Source organism: Juglans microcarpa x Juglans regia, chromosome 6D, assembly GCF_004785595.1.
Source record: "Juglans microcarpa x Juglans regia isolate MS1-56 chromosome 6D, Jm3101_v1.0, whole genome shotgun sequence".
Taxonomy (NCBI): domain Eukaryota; kingdom Viridiplantae; phylum Streptophyta; class Magnoliopsida; order Fagales; family Juglandaceae; genus Juglans; species Juglans microcarpa x Juglans regia.
In genome coordinates, this window is record NC_054604.1 from 3120687 (window position 1) to 3143970 (window position 23284).

The 23284-nt window shown below is 34.4% G+C and overlaps 1 protein-coding gene across 1 annotated transcript; it reads right to left on the reverse strand.

Annotated features, from left to right (window-relative positions):
• Positions 1-14464: 14464 nt before the first annotated feature.
• On the reverse strand, positions 14465-16982 carry LOC121235787 (50S ribosomal protein L7/L12). The gene is made up of 2 exons (XM_041132202.1): positions 16777-16982; positions 14465-15352 (listed from the first exon to the last, which is right to left on the reverse strand). Exon 2 carries the CDS (start codon positions 15257-15259, stop codon positions 14678-14680), a length of 582 nt encoding a protein of 193 aa, XP_040988136.1. The 5' UTR covers positions 15260-15352; positions 16777-16982; the 3' UTR covers positions 14465-14677.
• Positions 16983-23284: the final 6302 nt, after the last annotated feature.

Below are 23284 nucleotides of genomic sequence, written 5' to 3' on the forward strand. Positions count from 1 at the left end.
CTCCACTCCATTGCAGTTTCTCACCGCCTGGGCCCAGTCCAGTAGGAGAAACAAGCGTCTTCATTGCAATCTCGTTAGTTCATCGAATTGATGCATTGGCTGCTTGTACCAGGTTGTAAATCTGGGTTTCAGATTTAAAATCAGGATTTATTCAAATTCCGGCCCGAGTCTGCCCAAGCTAACCCGGATTCCAGTCCGAATATACCCAGATTTTCGGCCAGGACCTGGATGAACAGTGCTACAAAAAAGGAATGAGCAATTAAGTTGCTTGCTATACAGAATATTACAAGAGCTTGAATTGAGGAAGTAAACAAAATTAACTCCATGAATTATGCTCCATTGAAATCAAGGGAGATTGATATGCATGATTACTGTGATCACCTATTACATATTATCTTAATTATATATAAAGCTTGATCTTAGTACGTAGTACTTTAAATAACAATAATGCCAGCATCCATGAAAGCATATTAAAAATAGGCCGTACCCCGCCCTTATGAAGGTAATAAGACAATTTTATATATCTCTATGTATGCAACTTCAGCAAGTGTTCGGAATTGCCTCAGATTTTTATTTTTGAAGTTTATTTAAGTACAATATTGGAAGTTATGATCAAAGTAATTAGAAAAGAGAATATCTAGTGATGAATTACGTACCATCGGATCACTTCTATACATCATCATGATGATGATGATGCATGGACATCATGATCAATACCAAGGAGGACTAGATCATGGCTTGCCCTGCATGCAGCTAGCTAGCAAGGGTGGACACAAATCGACGTTTATCCGAAAAGAAAAGGACATATTAATTACATTATCATGATATTGTTATTTATTTAACTGGTTTTCTTAAATTTAAGGCACGCCATGTATGCCGCGTACGGTTTTCCTTTTATATTAGAATTTTCTTAATTTAAGCTTTTCGAGTAGTACTCTTGTTTTCTCGTCGATCAGTTTTCTTTTACAGGCTCATATTTTACTATTCGGGTGTCAACTAGTTAGAGTTTAATTAATTAATTACATGGAAAATGCATTTCAGAATAAAAGATTAACGAATATATGTGTGTGTGTGTGTCATGTGTGTGTGTGAGTATACATGCTTGCATGTACTTATACAACGACAGTCATAATATTCAAAAAGTAAATTGCATGCAAGTTTCATCGTTATTGTTTCTTTACTGATCATGATATACGTACCATGGTTGTTCTTGTTTTTTCCTTTGTATAATTCTGTCGAGTTTGTTGCAGGGCTAGCTAGCTAGCTAGGGTCAATGATATAACTATTTGAAGTTCAACATGCACCTTTGAGGATGAAGGGACGACACTATATATATATATATATAGAGAGAGAGAGAGAGAGAGAGAGAGAGAGAGAGAGAGTTGGATGCAATAATGAAGAAGCATATATATCATGCATCCACGTACAGCTAGATAGCTAGCTGCATTTCTCTTGTAGAGACAAAAATTTATAAAGTTGTAGTAGTGCTAGCTAGATGAATATAGTAGTAGCATGCATCCATGTAATATAGTCTTCTAAAACCTATTACGAGTCCAAACAAATCGTGAAGTACTGGAAAAAAATTGCATTCCCAGCAGTCACGTACCAAAGAGATATGATGGTTGAAAGACATGAAAGTTGAAAGAGCTGTATGTCGTAAATTATAAGTTGACATGAGCATCAATTGTCATATATATATATATATATATATATATATATATGTTGGTATTTTTTAATGATGTTTATTATTTACCGTTGAGTTTCTCTCATTTTTTTGTTGGTAGTTAATAACATTGCCGTTAGGGAGAGATTTGATCTTTAAGTGTTCAAACCGTTTTTTGATTTCAAGCGGTTTTATGCCTTAGACGTTGTAATTTTAATTTCTTTAACATTCCGAAGGTTTTAATTTATTTATTGTTCAGTTGCCGTTTATTTCTTTCGGAAGAACGTTGGGCTTTAAAGGGTTATTAAAGAGGGTTTTTAATTAAATTGTAGACGTTGATTTTTATTTTATTTTATTTTTAAAAACTTGTTAACGTTGGCCATTTATTTCATTGTTATTCTTTTTCCGTTTATGTCTTGGTACATCCTGGGTTCCTTCTTAGTCTTATATATATTTATATTGTTTAGTTCTTTGTACGGGAGAAAGTGAGATAAGAAAAATAAGCTTAGTCATCAGTATATATGTTTTAAAGTATTTCCAGATAAAACAGAGGTGTTCTTTTGAGTGGAACTTTGGATTCAACTACTTATGTAGAGTAAACTTAAGTCATACGATGATCAGTTGGGTTATTGTATCCTGAATGAGTCAAGTCAAGATAAGTTCTACTGTACCGATTAATTTGAGACTTTGTACACCGCGAATTTGAATCTCCTTAAAGAAAGCGAGATTTTCGTGCCTCAATCATAACTGACTTCATCTTAATTTTAATTTTATTATAATTTTTATTATATTATTGTATATTTTACCAATAATATATATATAAATGCTCATTGAAGTGAAAGGGCAGCTGACCTTTCACATGGAATCCAATATATATAGGACAAGATCAATCTATGGATTAGAATATTAATTATTAATGTAGGGTATGTTGGTGCAAAGGGGGCTGCAAATTAAAAGAAGAAAATAGTGATAAAAAAGTTTTTTTCAATGCGTGTTACGATATTACTTTCCTTAAGATCACAATATTTACCCCCATTAATAATGGTATGTACATGGATTGCAAGCGAATTTGCATAAAAAATATAATGAAGTTCAAAACAAGTCCGTTTATTTAACTGTGTTATGCACAAATGATACTAAACCCAAATACCCTCAGATTTTGATATTCTACTAAGAGATTAGAAATTTGTTTATGCAAATAAACAGAACTTAATGACAAGTTTTTAAAGAAAAAGATATTTAGGGAGAAAGAGAATTTTGAATTTGGATTCTAAGATTTATTAATTTGCAAGCCAAATGATTTATTTATAGATGACCCAATGATGCAAACTTCTCGTTTAAGTAAAATCGATTTTTTATAAGTATATATAATGCACCTATTACCAAATGACCCAAGTTCGAATCCCACAAGGCATAGGCCTTTGGTTTTTATTCTTATTACATTAAAGTTTCTGTGAGCCCTAGGCTACTGTGCCGCACGCCCAGGCCCATGTGGGATGGCTCCATGCACGGTCCACCCATGTAGAGCATAAGAATACTCTATAATTTCTATCTTTTCAAAATAATTGATAACATCTAAAATAAATCCTAACAATAATATTAGTAATAAATATAATATATAATTATTTTGAAAATATTTCCAATAGGCAACAATCCCCCACCATTTTCGAAGTGCTCAAATTGACCGCTTGTTACTTTTTGGTTTTTTTTTCACATTTTTTAAATATATTTTAATATTTTAAAAAATAAAAAAATATCACAATACACTTAAAATCATTTCCTTAATCATTAAATAAAAAAAAATTCAAGCAATCAAATTGAGCGATACAATTAGGAGGCAAAATAGTTTTTTACATCTTAGTTAGAATAGGAAAACTTATATATAAATGAAGGTATCTTTTGGACTTTAACATTTATATAGTGTAAACACATCAAAGCTAATCAGGATAGTATAGTAGACATGCTTTAAACTAGCGGTTATATGTGATTAGCTGAATATATCTCACATATAAATTTTCTTCTCTTTGAGTAGTTCAAAAAAGTTGACATGTGGATTGACCTTGTGTCTATATCCTAGTTTTATAAGCGCTCTACAGACAAAGTCTAATTTACATAAGAGACGACACCACCCTCAACACTCATATAGATAAACTTATCGAAAGTGTCTTGTAACTAAACACTTTAACATAACTCTGTTATGAGTCTATTAATAGCTTATTACTCAGCTTCTCATTTTCTTTACACCACTAAGCATTTCCCTACTAGCATTAGTATATCCTTCTAGAACAAAAAGAAACCACCTTCTACATCAAAGAAAACTTATTGTATTCAATACCATAATTCATGGTATTCTCCAATACGTTAAAAATTTGTGTATAACTATTCAATTAACTTGGTCCTTTAATTGCATAGTATAAACACAACAATATATAGATAACTCGTATATACGTCACATTTTTTTTTTTTTTTTACATTTATCTATCATATATTTCATATATAAAATAAATAAATTTAAACTAGCCATGCCATTTAGTATTCTAGCATTAATATGTTCTAAACAACAATGCCATAAATAATATAAATTAAGCATGTAAGCAGAAGATTATGTTAATTATTAATATTGAGTTTGAACATGCGTTCACTCAAATATCGCTTTCCTGGCCAAAAAATTCCCCTTCAATCAGCACAAATTTATTTGACTCAAAGACTAATTTAAACTCATACTTATTCAGAAGACCACCAGATATAAGATTTTTCATAACTTTGGTACATGATACACATCTTTGAGAGTAAGCACTTTTCCAGAGATGAACTCCAAATCTATTGTGCCTCTGCCTCTATCTGTATCAGTGGATGAATTTTCCATGTAGATAACACATCCATCTTCTGATGTCTCTTACTTTTGGAACAAACTCTTGTCTTTGCCAAATATGCTTTGTTGCTCTTGAGTCAATCCACCAAGAGTTATCTCATTCGATAATATTGACCTCAAAAATCATGCACAAAATTCTTTTTGGAGTCAGAGTTTTGTTGTTTCTTTTTAAGAAACAACAGTCTCTTTTGTAATGGCTTGGCTTTCCACAATGGAAGCAACTTACCTTTAGTTTCTTCTGATTCTTGCCTTAGAAGTAACTTTGTTATCTTCCAAAGTTATTATTTCTCTTTCGATTTTCACATCCAAATTGATTGGGTTGTCTGAGTTTGTGGACCTTATCTTACTCTACCATGTGCATATTAAAGGTCAAAGAGTCATGCTCTTCCTTACACTATAAGCTTGATTTCTTCTTCTATACGAAGATGTTGGCCTAGATCTTCCAGGCACCATGCTTTCCTCCATGGTCAGTTAAATGAAGAAGTCTTCATGGAACAACCACCAGGCTTTGTAGATAAAAAATTTACAAATCATGTCTGTAAGTTTGAAAAATCCATCTATAGCCTTAAACAAGCCCCTCAGGCTTGGTTTAATAAGCTTTCAGAAGCACTTACTGATCTTGGCTTCAATGAATCCCAAATGGATCATTCACTCTTCACATTCCACTTTAACTCCATTCATATATTTGTGCTTGTATATGTAGATGATATTATCGTCACATGAACACATTTAAATCACATGGAGCAGCTTATTCAGCATCTCAGCTAACACTTTGCAATGAAGGATTTTGGCTTTTTGTCCTTCTTTCTTGGCATTCAAGTACTTCGTGACAATGATGGGCTTCATTTAAATCAAGCCAAGTACATAATGGATCTTCTTAGCAAAGCAAAAATGGCTGGGACAAAACCTTATTACTTTCCAATTGTCTCTGGTTCAAAACTGTCTCAAGCTGATAAAGTCTCTCTTGATGATGGAACTGAGTATAGGCAGATTGTAGGTGCCCTCCAATATTGCACATTAACAAGACCAGAAATAACATTCTTAGTCAACCAGTTGTGCCAATTCATGCATTCCCCTAACACTACTCACTGGACAGTTGCTAAAAGAGTTGTTAGATACCTTAAAGGATCTCTCAATCATGGACTACACTTCATTCGTGGCTTACTTAGCTTGTATGCATTTTGTGATCCAGATTGGACAGGCTCCACAAATGATAGAAGATTTACCACAGGTTATGACATTTTACTTAGGTCAATGTCTTGTATCTTAGACTGTTAAAAAGCAAGTTGTTGTATCAAAGTCCAGCACAGAAGCTGAATATAAATCATTGGCACTGTTCACTGCAAAAATATATTGATTACGAATGTTACTTCGTGACTTACATGTTCCTCTTCATCAAATTCCTACAGTTTGGTGTGACTATATAGATGCACTAGCTCTAGCATCCAATCCAATTTTCCATGCCAAAACCAAGCATATAAAGTTCAACTACCATTTCATTTGTGAAAAGGTCATCAATAAAGACATCTCATTACAATACATACCTTCTATGGATCAAACTACTGATGTGTTTACCAAAGGTTTAATTACAACTCGTTTTCTATTGTTAAGAGATAAGCTCATGGTTCGTCAACTTCCCATGCACTTGAGGGGGATGTTAACCAATATACTGTAATTACGCTAGACAAGAAGAACATATCTACTGCTCAACACCAAGCTAGAACTGCTGAAATCATGAGATCTACCAATTCTAACATAGTTAAGATTTGAGGGAAAGGATTGTGGAATGGAGATAAAGGATCTACTAATCATACCAATCCGAACAAAAAAATCTCTTCCACAGCCACTTCAATCATACGACTCAAAGCATCCATAACTAATACAAAAAGGAAAGGAAATAAAGGATCTTCATGCCTCAATCCACTAGAGTTTTAAAAAAAAACCAACCAGAGTGTCATTACCAATATAGAAAATCTAATCGTCGAAATACAATATTTAGTCCACGAACACCACTTCTCACCAAAACCAAGTCTTCCAAGTAAGTAAAGGAGAAATTTCCAATTGACATGATTAAAAGCCTTTCCATGTCCAATTTAACTAAAATTCAATATTTACTCATTCTTATTTTACTATCTAAGCATTCATTTATTATTAAAACCGAGTCAAGAATTTGTCTTCCCCTCACAAATGCATTTTGAGACTTCGTTATAATATTGTCCATAACCACACTTATACAATTAGCTAACACCTTGAAAATTATCTTATACACCCCATTTACCAAATTAATAGTACGAAAATCCCTTATTTTCACAGCACCCGCCTTTTTGGGAATGAGAGCAATGAATGTTGTATTAATATTCGTCTCAAATTTCAGGAACGAGTAGAATTCACCAAATACTTTTATAATATCATCATTCACAATATTCCAACACGGTTGAAAAAACGCCATGGAAAAACCGTCCGGGCCCCGTGCTTTTTCCTTTGACATCCCTCTAACCACATCTAGTACTTCTTCTTCCTCAAAAATTCTCTCCAACCAATCTACACTTAATTAATCAATGGACTCAAAAACCAGCCCATCTAACTTTGGTCTCCAGGAATATTTTTCCCGAAAAAACTTCTCATAATAATTCACAATATGATTTTCAATCTCCCCATTATTGGTAAGAACATTATCACATTCATGAAGAACCTCAATAGCATTGTATCTATAGTGAGAATTTGTCATTTTGTGAAAGAATTTTGTACATTTATCACCTTCCTTCAATCAAATGACTCAAGATTTTTGCCTCCAAGAAATTTCCTCTATAAGAGTATGCTTTTCAATTTCTGTCATCACCCTTTTTCATCTCCTTTTCCTCATTGGAAATTTCTCCCACTATCTCCTTATCCTCCAAAATTTGCAACTGTTCCATAAGCAGTTTTCTTTTATTTTCAACATTGACAAAAACCTCTGCATTCCATCTCTTCAAATCCAGTTTTAGTCCCTTAAGTTTAGCTAAAACAAAACTAGGAGTACCAGTAAAATGATATGAACCCACCACCTCGTAATTCTTTCAACAAAACCCCCATCCTCCAACCACACATTTTCAAATTTAAAGTATTTCTTCCCACTAACAATGCCCCACAATCCAACATGTTGGATAGTGGTCAAACACAATTTTCTACAACTTTTTCTAACTTAACTACAAAAATGCGGCTTCCCAAAAAGCTGAAACCAAAAATTTGTCCAACCGGAACTATGCTTTCCCATTTGACCACATAATATCCCCTCCCACCATGGGTAAATCAACTAGCTTAAGCTCAAAAATAAGATCTGAAAATACAGACATAGCATTAGTAATCTGAGAATCCCCTAGTCACTCACAAGGAAACTGTGTAATATCAAAATCCCTTCCAAAACACTAAGGAAGATCCCACCAACAGCAAAGTCCCACCATTTTGTCCCATAAAATGCTCCTACTAGAATCCGAGTTTGCCTATAAACACCAACAAATGCCCATTCAACTCCATCATCCACATTCTTAAAATGGCATGCAACCAAAAATTCTCCCACATAATGATCCTACTAATTCCACAGCCCTCCTATCTCACATAACAATGATACTTCCCGAAGCTCCATTAGAAACTAACTCAACCCAACCCACACAATGACAACTCCATAGACTATTAACCACCGATTGATTGACTATTTTCAATTTAGTTTCTTGAAAATAGATAACTTCAGCCTTCCACTGATGAACCATATTTTTCACTCGGAGACGTTTCCTATAGTCATTTAGCCTCCAAACATTCCAAGAAATGATCTTGGGCTTCATGAAAAACTGTCGACAGCTCTCTCTCCTTGCCTTTGTCTTGAAAGGCGCACTTTCTTCCCTAATATTATAATTAATAGTACACTCTAATCTTTTCAACTCCCTCTCCTTTTTAGAATTGGATCTGGCCAGGGCAGGTTGACCAGCTTCAATGGCAATAAAGAGAGCTTTAAACGGTTCCTCAAATCGGTCACAAGAGATCCCCACACAATTCCTAATTTCTTCCACCTTCCTCAACATTCAATCAGATGATTTGTTTGGCCATTCTATACCTGGATTAATGGATCACAAAGGAATAAGATTGAGGTCTTCAACTAATTCAAACAACTCTCTAGATTCAACAAATTCAAAACCTTCACCACCACCTATCACCATTTGCAAATTAGTTAGATTAAACTGAGTAAATGGAACCTCAGAGACAGACTTCTCAGCCCCCCAAATCCCTCACAGCAGTCATCTTCTTCCCCTTCTACATCCCTTGACACAGGACCTATTTAAGACACCTCGTTCCCAAACTCCATCGCACGACTAGAAGCATCACTAAAAGAGCCTCCAACCTCCATCGCACCCTTCTGTGATACAGACTCATCCAACAGAGCCATCAGATGCTTGAACAATAAAACGTTGCAAATATGTCCCTTTGGAGAACGAGATTCTATTTGGAGAGTCGCCTGAGGCACGCACACCGTCGAGTTACTGCCGATAGGGTCTCCTTCTATCGTCAACCTCTTTTGTGAAAACAAAAGTTGAATCGGATCCACCACATGATTGGGCTGATCCCACACTAGATTAAGTAACCCATTCGCCATATTCACTGTAGCAGATCTTGTCGCCGATATACCCCTAGAAAACTGGCCAGCCGACGATGACCCACTCTGTGAAGATGGACCAACCCTTGGAGCCGCCACTGACTTGGGCAAAGGCAACTCACTTCTCAAGCTCATTAATCCCTGAGTGGGCCTCAGTCCACCACTAGGTTGAGGTTTCCATAAAACAGGCCCCTTAAGTGGGCCTATGTCCAACCTAGTACCCTTATTAACTTTAAAAGCCTTAGGCCCATTCAACCCCCCCTTCACCTCCTCTGCAGCTTCTTTATTACATTTTGGGATGTGACCCAAGCCCATAATTAGACCCCAATCCATCATCTACTATCTTCAACATAGAATCCAACTTGTCCTTCCATCTAAGAAGCTCTACTTGAACATGCCAAAATGACCCTTCGACTTCTCCGAGCTTCTGTAACATCTCGGGATGCCAACCGTCAACCCCATCATCAAGAAGATTCTGCTGGAACACTACATTCATGTTCCTTACAGTCGACACTGCCACATCCTTCCTGAATTTAACTTTTCCATTTAAATTGTTAGGGCCAAGATTATCTTTTACAGGTTACGTCAAAGCTGACAAGTAATGGGCTTCTTGAGAAGAGGACACCCCTCTACAAGAAGTGACCAAACTCACATCTTTTCCTTTAGATACCCTATTAGTAGCATCTTTGTTAAAGACACCTCTATTTTTAGAAACAAAAATATAAGGACTTAAACCGACCATCTCTCTCATCTTCCTCACAAAACCATCCCATCCACTTCCATTCCTTCCTTCAGGAATTGCAATGATTTTATTTCCCTTACCCGTGCCCAACTCAACCAATTTCACAAACCCACCATACGAATTTTGACAAACTTGGACCAGGAAAACTCTCTTTCCCTCCCTTCTAGTCTGATAAGGTACCTTGTTACCAGAGGACTTCGAGCATTCCTCAACCACCTTAGCCATCCAAACCAGCACATCTCCATTAAGGTATAGGGCATTCGTAAACTTTCTACACTTCTCTACAATACAAAAAAGGTTCCCCCTTTTCTTCTGAACACGAACTGCTTAGCTTCAATCCAAAAACTACACTCCATCATCACCTATCATCGAGAAAGCTAGAAGAAGGAAAAAGAAAAAAACAAAAGAAGAAAGGAATCCAAGACAAGAAACCAAGACAGAACACTAAAAGGAATCCAAAATTAGGAATTATTCCCGGCAAGAATAAAAAGTCATGAGAGGGAGCTAGAGAAAGAACGAGAAAGAGATGTTTCCTTGTTACTACAATTAACCTCATATATGCATCCTTTTAACACCTTTCTAAGTCATCAATGGTGAATAGGATGCCAAAGCTTCGCATCCTGTATCTCATATGAGCGGAAGTAATGAGACTGCCCCTAGATTATTGCATGTGGTTACTTGTTTGGCTCCTTATAAAAAGTTTTAGGATATAGCGGCGATATAGAGAATCCAGATTTGTGCCCTTGAGTTAGAAATTACCATGAATTATGTGATGTTTTATCTTATTTATAAAGTTGTTATTTGTTCTCTGATTCAGCTTATTGTCCTTTACTCGAAGGATTGTTCTAATTGCTCTGCTCTCTCATTTACCAGCTTCTGAATGGATGAAGGGAAAGCAAATGGAGGAAGTTGTGACTATAAAAACACGTGAGTTCTACCCTTTGTCTCTAAATCTATTTCGAGTTATTTTTTTTCCTTACTATATATGTCTGCCTCCGTAGTTATAAATGTATGATTGTGCATCTTTCTGCTTTGTATTTGCAATTACCTTGTAGTTAGTTGTTGTGAGGGGTTGTCTTTTACTTCTTTTTTATTTGAAAAAATCTATTCATCATCCCAACTCACATCATCCTCCCATCATCCCATGATATGGAATTAAATGATAGGTTCATAAGTGAAATGTAATAAATAATTTCCAATCAGCTAATGTCACATCATAAGATGATGAAAGGATGATAGAAGTTTGGATGATGAGTAGCATTACTCTTTTTATTTTTGTGTCTCTTAACCTGTTACTTGCTGTCGCGAAGAAAATAAGTGACCTTTTACTTCTTGTCATAAACAGAAGAGATTAACATGAATCTAGATACCATGTGTGATGTATGAAACAATCTTAAATTTTATAGTTTGTGTAGAAAGATTTAAAATGAGATTTGGAAGTAATGAAGCACAAAAGAAAGATTTTTGTTAAACTCTAGGGGTTGGCTCAAGTGTTAAAGGCCTTGGGGGTTTGCTTCCCCAAGTCCAAAATTCAAATCCCCTTAGGTGCAAACAATTTTTAGGAGCCACACCTCCTGATGAAAAGTCTGCGGTTTAACCAGTTCAGTGTAGGAAAACTTTTGAGGGTGCGGTACACGGAGCCGGAGTTTACTCTGCAAGGATGGGTCCGAAGGTCTCTTGCCTTGGGGAGGTTCCCCGACATAAAATATATATATATATATATATATTCAACAAGGATTTTATGAGTAGTTACGGCCTTATTTAAAAATAAAAAATAATAATAAAAATAAATAAATAAATAAATAAATAATGTAGTTATATACCAGAGAGAGACATTGTGAAAGGAAGGGATGGTTTTTGTACATATTTCATTAATTTGTCCTGTTTAAGCTTTGATTGAGTGACATGCAGTATGAGCCTAATTCCTGTTTTACTCAAAGGAAAGAAATATATGTTTCTTATGTAAGAAAGATCGTTTGAGTACCTACATAGTCAAACCAAGTCCCACATATGGTATTATTTTGAGGAAATTTTCTTTCATCTTTTTCTTGAGAGATTTATCTCAACTAAATGAGGCATTATTTTATCTAATCTCCTTGGGGAAATCGCAAAATCTCTCTCTCTCCCACCCGTAAAGTTGCACTGCAGCATGCTTGCTGAAGATGCAATCAAGGCTGCCGTTAAAGATTATGAAGCTAAACGTGCCAAATCAGATAGCAGTGCAACGGCAGAGAAGGCCGCTGAAGCTTGATGTTATGTAATTTGATGATGAAAATGAAAAATATTTTATAGTCTGACTTCTAAGTATTTAATGGAATGTACTTGATGGATCGCAAGATTCTTACTCATATCAAATGTGTTCTCTTTCGATTATATAGTGTTTGAAATCAATCATCATTTCTTTGAGGTTTATGTGGGAGTAAGAACTGGTAAAATTCCAGCACTTTCCCAGTTTGTGCAGAGGATGTCGGACCACAGCCATCTTATCTTGTTCATGGCCGGTGTACCTTTTTTTCTCGGGTTCTTAAATTCATTTTTTTATTGTTTTTTTTTAACGTAACACATTTTAAATAAATGCTTATCCATGTTAAAGAATTACGGGTTTCATACAAAAGGTAGATCATGTTGTAAAGATGTTCTTGCAAGTTATCAAAGTTCCTGAAGTTTTAATTCAGCACAGCAAATTTCAGGTCCAATTAGCTTCAGTGACAAGCAAAATGGAATTAAATAAATTAATAGAAGCTATGTCACAAGTTTCTGACAATGATGATGAAAATAGCCCGTTATCAAGTCATTCTCATCAGATCACTTTAGGAGCTTTGATAACTTGCGAGAACATCTTCGTAACATGTTCATAGTAATACTTTTTCTACCATTTTACTGGAACTTGACGTGCTAAAAACTTAATATTGTTACAAGAAGAATGTCGACTAATGACATACTCCCAAGCATTTAATCCACTTCTTGTAAATGGTTTGATAGCAACTTGTACTAATCTAATATGTATAAAAGAATATTCATCCCCAAGACCTTACACAGTACTAGCTAGGATCATTACCGCCAGTACAACCCTCTTATAACCAATTCTCACCATCAACCTCTACAAAATCACCAACTTATTCGAAAGTAGTTTCTCCTTCTCCCTCTTCTCAAATTATAAGTCATCCACCATTACCACAACCTTCAGCCTCTTTTATTATTATTATCAAACCACATTGGGTGCCACTTTTTCTAATTGAACCAGAGGTGAAGGGCAAGGGAGAAGTTGTGGCATGAAATTGTTCAAAAAAATGGTATACCAAAATTACAATTTCTATTAATTAAGAATATTCTTTCAAACAAATTATATTATTAGATATTGGGACAGATTTAAAGTTTTAAATATTCAATGAGGATTAATACCTTCTAAATATTTTGAGAAAATAAAAAAGATATTATTACAAGCTAATGGCAGAAAATTAAATATAAATTATAAACTATCAAATGCACATATTTATAATAATAGAATTTGTTTTAAAACCACATTTATTTTAGTAAAAAATATTAATGCAAAAGTTATATTAGGAGATCCATTTCTTACTTTATTATATCCTTTTTTTTGTAACAAATGAATGAATTACTACTCGTATATTAGGGCAATAAATTGAATTCAATTTTTTTATTTCCAACAAAACATAAAATTAACATGAAAGAAAAACAAATAAATTCATAAAATATAAAAGGACCGAAGAACAATTAACACATGCATTATTAATCTAAAAAATTAATAATTTCAAAACAATAATAGAAAAAGAAATATGCTCTAGTTTACCAAATGCTTTTTGAAATAGAAAACAATGTATAGTTGAGTTACCATACAACAAAGAATTTTCAAAGAAAAATATGCCAACAAAAACTAGATCAATTCAAATGAATAATGAACTTCTACAATATTGCAAAAAATAAATTAATGACTTACTAATAAAAGAATTAATCAGGAAAAGTAAGTATTTGAGTTGTGCTACTCTTTATATTCAAAAGCAAATGGAATTAGAATCTCTCAATTAGTATTTGATTATAAACCATTAAATAAGATATTATAACGAATTCATTAAAGACGTTACGGAATTATATATTAACCGTCAGAAGCGTTGTAACCTAAGATATTACAGAATTAGTTGTAGCCTGATATGGATGTTAAATAAGATATTACTATGAATAGCACTTCTGTTAAAGATATTTTTATGGTCCTTTTATTTCGATTCATATATTGAAGAGTCTCCCGATCATGTTTTGCCACAAAAGGAGAGACCCTTGAAGGAAGTGCAGAGAGGTTTGTTCTTTTTATTTTTGAACAGTCCATCCAATCCCATATCCACAGCTTAATTCTCTACTTCCACTGCCGTAGTATATAAAGTCAAAGACAGAATAAAATCGATCGAAGCGAAGCTGATTAATATCAGTACTGCATGCGCACTGATCACTGACAATCAACATTAAGCACTACTCTAATATAAGTGGACAATTTCTTGCCCATGATAGCTTGCAGGCCACAATTCTTGCAATGACATCCACAAAATATTATATTATTCACAGTTCAATTAAACTCATCTCAACGTCAAAACAAAAAATGCTCAACCGGCCTCTATTCAAATCAAGCACAACTTAATAAGTTCAACTATAAATTATTCTCCAAAAAGCTCTTTTGATGGCTATCCATCCGCATTACAAAATTGATATTTTTAAATATCCGAAACTTTCCAAAATCCCAGAAACCAATCAAAACACCCCGGAATTCTATTCCATACTCGCAACTCCTCCGACAGCCTTTAGTTTCTCTATTATGTCATTTGCCTCCTCCTTGGTGACCCCTTGCTTAAGCAAAACGGGAGCCTTCTCAACCAGGTCTTTCGCCTCTTTCAATCCCAGACTAGTAAAAGCCCTGACTTCTTTGATTACCTTGATTTTGCCAGCTGCATCAAACTTCTCCAACTTCACATCAAATGCTGTTTTCTCGGCCTTCTTCTCCTCAGCCTTTGCAGATCCAGCAGCTCCTCCCTGTGTGCCCAAGTCAATACCTTCCACTGAAACTGGCTGCAGCTTTGGAAGCCTTAGCTTGTTGCTGAGAGTGGGACCAATTTGTCTGCGGTCTTCAGGGGATAGTGCCACAATCCGTTCAGAAAGATTAATAATTTTCTCAGAGGGTGGGGGTCTAGGGCCATAGGGGTCATAGGATGGTGGATATTTGAACCTTTTCGGCTTGGCCTTGGGATCTCTGGGAACAAAATCAGACTGGAAGTAACGGAACTGCAAAGGCCCAGTTCCTTCAGGCAGTATGCGATGAACACGAATGGATCTTGCAAGCGCAATAAGCTTCATGGTTTTGTAGATCAATGAAGCCAATAACTCATGGACTAGAGATCGTTAAAACTAGTAATGTCACGCCTCGTACCCAGGGGTGAACCCTTTAACCTGAAATCCACAAAATATTAAACTTAGGTACAATAATCCTCCAAAATCAAATGTCTCAAAAATTCTTCCAAACAGAATAACTAAACACTGACAAAATTTCTCTTAACTCAGACTAATCCACCTATGTCATAGGCACTTATCTCACATTTCTCTTATAATTTTGTCACGTGCCATCTATTCCAACTGTCACAACTATCAAGTATTAAAAAAAATGGTGAATAAACGGGTGAGTCTACCTACTCAGCAAGCAATAAACTTATACTAGTGTGTAAACATGAGCTATTTACAGAATGCAGAAACAAACCAAAGTTTTGAAATCCATTCCGGTTGAGGCATTCATGGAATATTTCGGTACCGATCCGTTTTGGTGTACCGTTTCGGAATAGACGTTATATGAATAAATTATATATATAAAGAAACTATATTTCAAAATAACATCAATACAAGTACTAAAAACATACACACCTAAGAAACTCAATAATACTTCTTAATATAAGTCTTAAAAACACACATTTGTAAAACTCTATAATACTTCTAAATTCTCAATCCAACTGTTAAAATATAATCACTCATATTCATCAACAAGACAATAAGGATCAACATTTGAAATGTTAATCAACAATGGGAAACCCAGACAAACACAGCAATGGAAACAAGGCTTTCTAGTTTCTACACAAGAAACACCATTTTTTGTGAGTGATAAACATAACAGCAATGGGAAACACAGCCAAATGTTATAAACAACATAAACATAAGTAGGAAAAAATTTGCACAAAAAAAATATGCACACAACAGAAAAAATTGGTTGTTGCTTCTTCACTGATATACATTGAAAAAATCCCCTCTTCTGGGAAATAATAAAACATTTCTACATTCAAAGTTTGTAATATCTTGATATAAAATTTTCATCCAAATGCAAATCGTTCACTGAAATACATTAAAAAAGTCCCCTTTCTTCGCTGATATACAATCTACATCCTTGAAATAGATTAAAAAAAGTCCCATTTCTTCACTGATATAAATTAAAAAAGTCCCCTGTTGTTAATTTCTTCTATCCCAAGCCACTTTGAAATACATGCATTCCAATGAGAACTTAAAATAGATGTTAATCGCATATATGATCTATTAGTAGTTTGAGAAACATGCTAGGTACTTGGATGTTGTTGGAATGCTATAACTGCAGAATCCTGGTTCAGGTTCTTTTATGTATCCTAGAGCACTAGATTTTCTTTTGAAACTGAAACCCTCGTTGTTAGGTAAAAATAGAAAGATATTTCTGAAAGCAATACATGAATCTACCAAACCATAGAAAGGAAACAATGCTAGAAGATCTAAGGAAGTAGAATACTAGAAACACACGGGAAATCTAAGAGGGTTTCATGAAAGGAAACAGACTAAAGTTTAAACTGAAAGTTCAAACTAACCTCTAGACAACACACGGGAAAGAGTTCGACGGAGTTTGCAATGGCGACGGAGTCTGCGATGGCGTCAGGAGGTTCGAGCTGCAACGATGTTGATTGTGGTGGGTGCCAGTCGGCAGAGTGTGGCTGGGTAGGGATTTGAGATTTGACTCATTTGAGAATCTGATTTCACAAGGGAAGGGGGGAGAAAATGGGGGTAGTCGACTGGGGCTTCAAGAATCAAAATACCATTTTGTGAATTTGTCCCTCATTTTTCAAGTAATTTACAAAAAGACCATTCAGGGCATTCACCTTAATTTCAGACCGAAATCCACATTCCAACTGGAATACCATAATGGACTGGAATAACTGGAATTTGAGCCAGTACGGAACAATGATCTGCCCTGTGACAGTTACTGTTCCGGTACGAAAAATTCTGGCCGAATGGATTTCAAAACCTTGAAACAAACAACTATAAAAAATAGTAGTGATATTTTAATAAACATTTCTCTTTCAATAATTTTTTTGATAAGTCACATTTCTTTTTCAATAATAATATATACAAAAGAAATTAGGCACAAGCGTACTGAAACAACAACAGAAACAGAAACAGAAACAGAGACCATGTTTACCCCCGTGGCAAGGTTGTGCATATATGCAGATAGCCCAGCAGAACATCGATCACTTTGGTGACAAAGTGAGTGCACTCAAAACAGAGGTCATGTTTACCCTCGTAGCAAGGTTGTGCATTCTGCAGATAGCCAAGCAGAATATATATCACCTTGTCACCAAAGTAATTGCACTCAGAACAGAGACAACCATTTTACACTGGTGGCAATGTCAGAAATAAGAGGCCACAATTTTACACCTGCGGCAAGGTCAGAAATATCATAGGCCACAATTTTACACTAGTGGCAAGATCAGAAATTAGAGGCCACAGTTTTACACCCATGGCAAGATTAGAAATCAAAGACCACTATTATAACCCGTGGTAGAGCCCGTAACCAAAGCAGATTAGAATCTTCTGACTCAAAGTTTTCAAATACAATGCAATAACAGAATAGTATAATGATTGGATATAATATCATATAATCAGATAACATATTTCAGACTTCATGTTCCCATTTTATGCAGTAGAGAAACAAAGGAGAAAACTGCTCATGTCTACACCAGTCATGATAAAATATCATGTTTCAATGTTCAGATATAGAGACTTTGGCAAAATCTAACATAGGAACACCGCTTACTTGGGCTTTTTAACATCTCAAAATTTTCTCACAATAGTACCAAGCGAATATCAGTCGTCACCTAAATATAATTACCATGAACCTGAGTTAACAAAGTTGAACACCATTTTTAAGAAATAAAACAAATCATACCTAAACTCCCATCAAATTCTAAATGATCCCGAATACATTAAAATGCACTTGAAGGCCAATTCACCTATGACACGAATTTAGCAAAAACCATCTATACAATTCTATTTCTTCCAAGTACCTTCACTCAACACAAAGGTAACGTACTAACCATTGTACGAACCAAAACCTCTCCTTTCCAAAAATATTTAGGTTAATACAACTAAGCAAAAACCAACCTTATCTTACACGTAACAAGGAAAACCTTACCCCTTCAAAATCCCAAACTGACTATAAAGCCATGTCCAATACGCTCCACTTCAACAAAACTCCATATCCACAGTTAACCATTAGCGAAACATCCCAAATCAGTCAGCAACAAAGATTTCCAAGCCTAGAATTTATCACCAAAACCCAAGTCAAACCTACAATCCTACACAGTCCTAATTTCAAGTAAACACTAACCAATTGAATCACGTAAATAGATGTATATTACACGGGTAGAGCAAACGAATATCTTACCCAACTCGGAGTTCTAGTAGGTCAGATTTGTGGGGCGAATGGTGCTGCGTGAAAGATGATCGATAGATTGAGGCGGCAAGGCTGGATGTGGTGTGGCGGCCAGCTCTGGGGTACGACGTGTTAACAACGGCAACGTGTTCTGGATGGACGGAGTGCGAGGCATGAAAGGTGGCGACTGCAGGGTAGAGGGACTGGAAGCAGTGGTCGTGAAGCCGCTACGGGTTGCAGCTTCGTTCACAGAGAAGGAGGAGAAACAGAAGTGTATTAGTGGCGAAGGGAGGGACGGCGTGCTGGTAGTGTAGAGCTTGGGCAGACGCGGCACACGGCGGGCTGCCGCACGACAGGGAGAAGAGAGAGAGCGAACTGAGAGAGATGGAGAGAGTGAAGAGAGAACCCGAGAGGGATAGGTAGACGGAGAGAGAGACGGACAATCGAGATTCCCAACAAGTGAAGAGGGCTGTAGAATTGGTTGTTGTAAGTTGTAACCCTATTGAGAGAGAGCTCCGTTGCGACTTGCTCGCCAGATTATTCATTAATGGGTTGGGCCTATCCCACTCACATCAGCACCGCGTCAAAAGGCTTATTAAATATTTATGGCCAACCCATTGGGTTGTCTAGCAGATTCATCACAACGGGCCAGGCCTAAAATAAACCATAGAAATATTTATCTTCTCGTTTGATTTCATAGATAAGATTAAATGAAAGTTAAAAATTAAATAAAATATTATTAGAATATAATTTTTTTAATATAATTTTTTTTTTAGAATTTAAAAAGTTAAATTCTATTTTGTATTTTTTTTTTCCTAGTTTGAGAAAATTATAATAGTTAAAAGAGATGAGATGATTTGTAAAAAATAACCAGGCCTTAAGTTTTAAAATAAATTTTTTCAATAACCATAATGAGCTTTGAAAAAAAAATAATAGGTCAAAGAGCATAGAGGTGGCAATACATGATACTCATGAACTCAATACGAACTCAATACAAAATTAACGAGTTTAGGTTTGATAAAAAATATATTCAAATCAAAATGGGTTAACCTGTTACGGAATGATTAATAGATACATCAATAATGAGTCAATCCGCTTAACCCAAAATCAACCCACAATAAACATTTTAAATTTCATTTCAAAATTAAATTTTTATTATTGTTGGATTATAATATTTATATTTCTCAATATGTTTATATTTTTATTGTTGTGTTTGTAATATTGATTTTATTATAGGTTAAAGTCTGAAAAATATTGATTTTTTTGTTAGTAGGTAATCTTATTGTTTTTCTTTGAGATATTGTAGCTACTAATAAATATAGATTTTAATTTTTATATAAAATTATGTTAATCGTGTCAAGTTGATTATGTGGGTTAGTTCAACTCATTTACATGAAATGGATTGAAATAAATCGTGTAGTATTAACCGATTTCAACTTAATTATTAAACAGGTAAAAATAGGTAACACGACACGACCCGGTTATTTAAATAGACCATGTCAGGGTTTAAAGATTTGACTAATTTAGCTTAACGGGTCGCGTTTGGATTTGATCTATATAGTCAAATATTTATAATTTGACACAAAGTAGACACAATCCGCGAACATGAATTGCCACCCCTATTAAAGAGCATACTCCAATGTACTTAATGGGCTTGGCTAGGTCATGACAAGTAGGAGTGTAACCGATCCGATTTTAGATAAAATTTAAGATCGAACCGGTATGTACTGATTTTATATTTTCTAAAACTGATTACGCATTGGTTACCCTCCTAAACCGATATCTCTGGTTTTACCAATTTCTGATCCGGTCCAGTTTTTTTATATTTTAAAATGTTAGTTTGTCATTAAAAATCTATTAATAAAAAAAACTGCTTCAAAAAATATTTAGTCGAGAATAGAAAGAAGATTTCAAGCGTGTAAGAGATCTGAAGTATTGAACTGGAGTATTGAACTGGACACAAGATCTCTACATTTCACTGATAAATTTAATTTTTTATATTCTCCCAAACTCAGAAACAAAAAATGCTAGCATTTTCAATAACACAAAAAGTGAGCAAATAATATTTTTTAAAGTATTCTTTCAGTTCTATTTAGAATTATTTCTCTCCATTGTTGTATTGTATCTGTTCTTTGAGTTCCTCCGTTGAGCACACCAACTTTTTGTAGGTACTTTCTATAATTGTGCAATAACTAGGAAATACTTGTCGACATTCTTTAATGGTGATAGAAGTCTTCGTCCTTCTGTTTTAATGTATAAAGTTGTGAGCTTTATACCACCTTGATTCTTTCATCCCAAGAAGAAAAAAAATCTCAGAAATTTAACCCAACAATTTACATATACTTAATACTTATGACAGAAACTTAAAAGTAGTTGGGTCCTATATACATGGTTGTTGAGTTGCATAATAACTGCAAGCGGGTGAAATTTAAATTTGAAGTGGACACAAATCACTCTTTCATTCTCTGACAAAAAGAAAATCTGTGGGTTCAATTAGGTCTTAGTTCTCTGTCACATGGCCGAAATGAATATCTAAATCTAACAAGTAATGAAATGAAAAAAAAAAATCGAAAAACATTACTGTGAGGTGGGCCGAAGGTCTGTGCAGCGAGGAAGAAAGGAGAGGCAAAGAGGCGAGGAAGAGAGGCGAGAATCTGAGACAGAGAGGAGAGGCAGAGATGAGAGTGGGGCAGAGAGGTGAGGCAGAGATGAGAATGGGGCAGTCTACAGAGAGGCGAGGAAGAGATAAGAGTGAGGTTCGATTTTAGCCTTTAGGGTTTAGGCTTCGTTTGCTTCATAAACTCATCTCAACTCATCATTACAACTTTTTCAAATTTCAATATAAAATATAATAAAGAATTCAATTTTTTCAAATTTCAAAATAATAATAATATTAAAAATAATATTTTAACAATATTTTATCATTTCAACTCAGTTTAACATCCAAACACAACCTTAATATTTATTGGCATTATTGCCTTCTGGAAGTTGGTACGTTTGGATCCTCAACTCCTCTCAACTCATCATTGTAACTTTTTTAAATTTCAACATATAATATAATAAACAATTTAACTTTTTCAAATCTTAAAATAATAATAATATTAAAAAATAATATTCTAATAATATTTTATCATCTAAACTCAACTCAGTTCAACATCCAAACGCAACCTAAATGGGGTCGTTAGAATGTTGATTTCTGGAGTTTTGGAGAGGAAACGGCGCCGTTTCCTGTTGGTTTCTTCTATGTAGATTTTTTTTTTTTTTTTTTTATATATAACATTTCTTCTTCTATGTAGATGGTTCTTTTTCTTCTTTTTTTTTTAAATGATAATCATGATTTTTATATATTTGTAATACATTTAATACATAGTTATAGACTATAGTGATTTAGTTATAGTAATTATTAGACTATATAATAGTACTAATATTAGACTATTAGTATTAGTTATATATTAGTATTAGTTATAGTGATTTAATATAACTATATTAGTATAAGTATAACTATATAATATATTAGACTATTAGTATTAGTTATAGTGATTTAGTATAACTATATTAGTATAAGTATAAATATTGTCTATATTAGATTATTAGTATTAGTTATAGTGATTTTTTATATGTTGTATATAAAACTTATATATATAAAATATTTTGCATAATATTATTTTTGTATAAAACTTATATATATAATTTTATTTTTTATAAATTTTTTTCCAACAGGGCCATTCCCGGGAACCACGGAACCAGAACCGCGGGTCCGACCAGTTTGTGCAAGTAAAGAACCAGTTTCTGATCGGAAAACTAAACCAGACCGATTTTCTGGTTTTTCGGTCCAAACTTACACCCCTAATGACAAGTATGCTTTAACTAAGATGTTTTAGCATCCCAAGCAACTCAAAGTTTTCCATTTTCATATGAAAATTTGGCAATGCAAGTAGGACTAAAAGAAAAAACTGACCAAATCGAATCAAATCGATTCAGTCCGGTTCAATACTGATTTAGTGAATTTTAGTGCTCAAGAACTGAAATCGATTAAAAACCAGTTCAGTCCCAATTTTCATGATTTGAACACCTAATTGGACCAAATCAAACAGATATATTAATTGTTATATTACATGCTACATATATTATGAATATTCTAAAATTAATATAACATGGAAGTTTAATCTTATTATTTATGCTTCCTGATAGAAACTTATTATTAAACATGAATATTAATATTAAGTTACTTACATGTTATTATTTATCCGTACATATTAAGTTATACACTTACATATATAATATTGTATAAGTATAATATGTATATATATATATATATATATATATATTTCGATAAGTACATATATGCATGGGGTTTTGAGCTGAAAATAATACTTTTGACTCTAAAACTCATATTTAGGCTAAAAGAATTATTTATTTGGATCAGAAAAACCAACCATTCCAACAAGAAAACAAAAAGGGGAAAAAAGCTAAGATAATGTTTTGCGTCCATCACAATGAAATCTCGGAATCTAACAAAATGTGGCTTCCAACTACGTGAACGAGAGGCACCTAACCCGTTTCGTATTTGATGCAAAAGGAATCGCTTGTTGTCCGGTCGAATTAGGGTCTCAGTTGTGTGGAATTCGTGGATTGAGCAGCTACAAACAACCAAAGTTCGGCCCAAT

Excerpts from the sequence above, each read along its gene's own strand:
- LOC121235787 (XM_041132202.1), bottom strand. The coding sequence starts at position 15,259 with ATGAAGCTTATTGCGCTTGCAAGATCCATTCGTGTTCATCGCATACTG.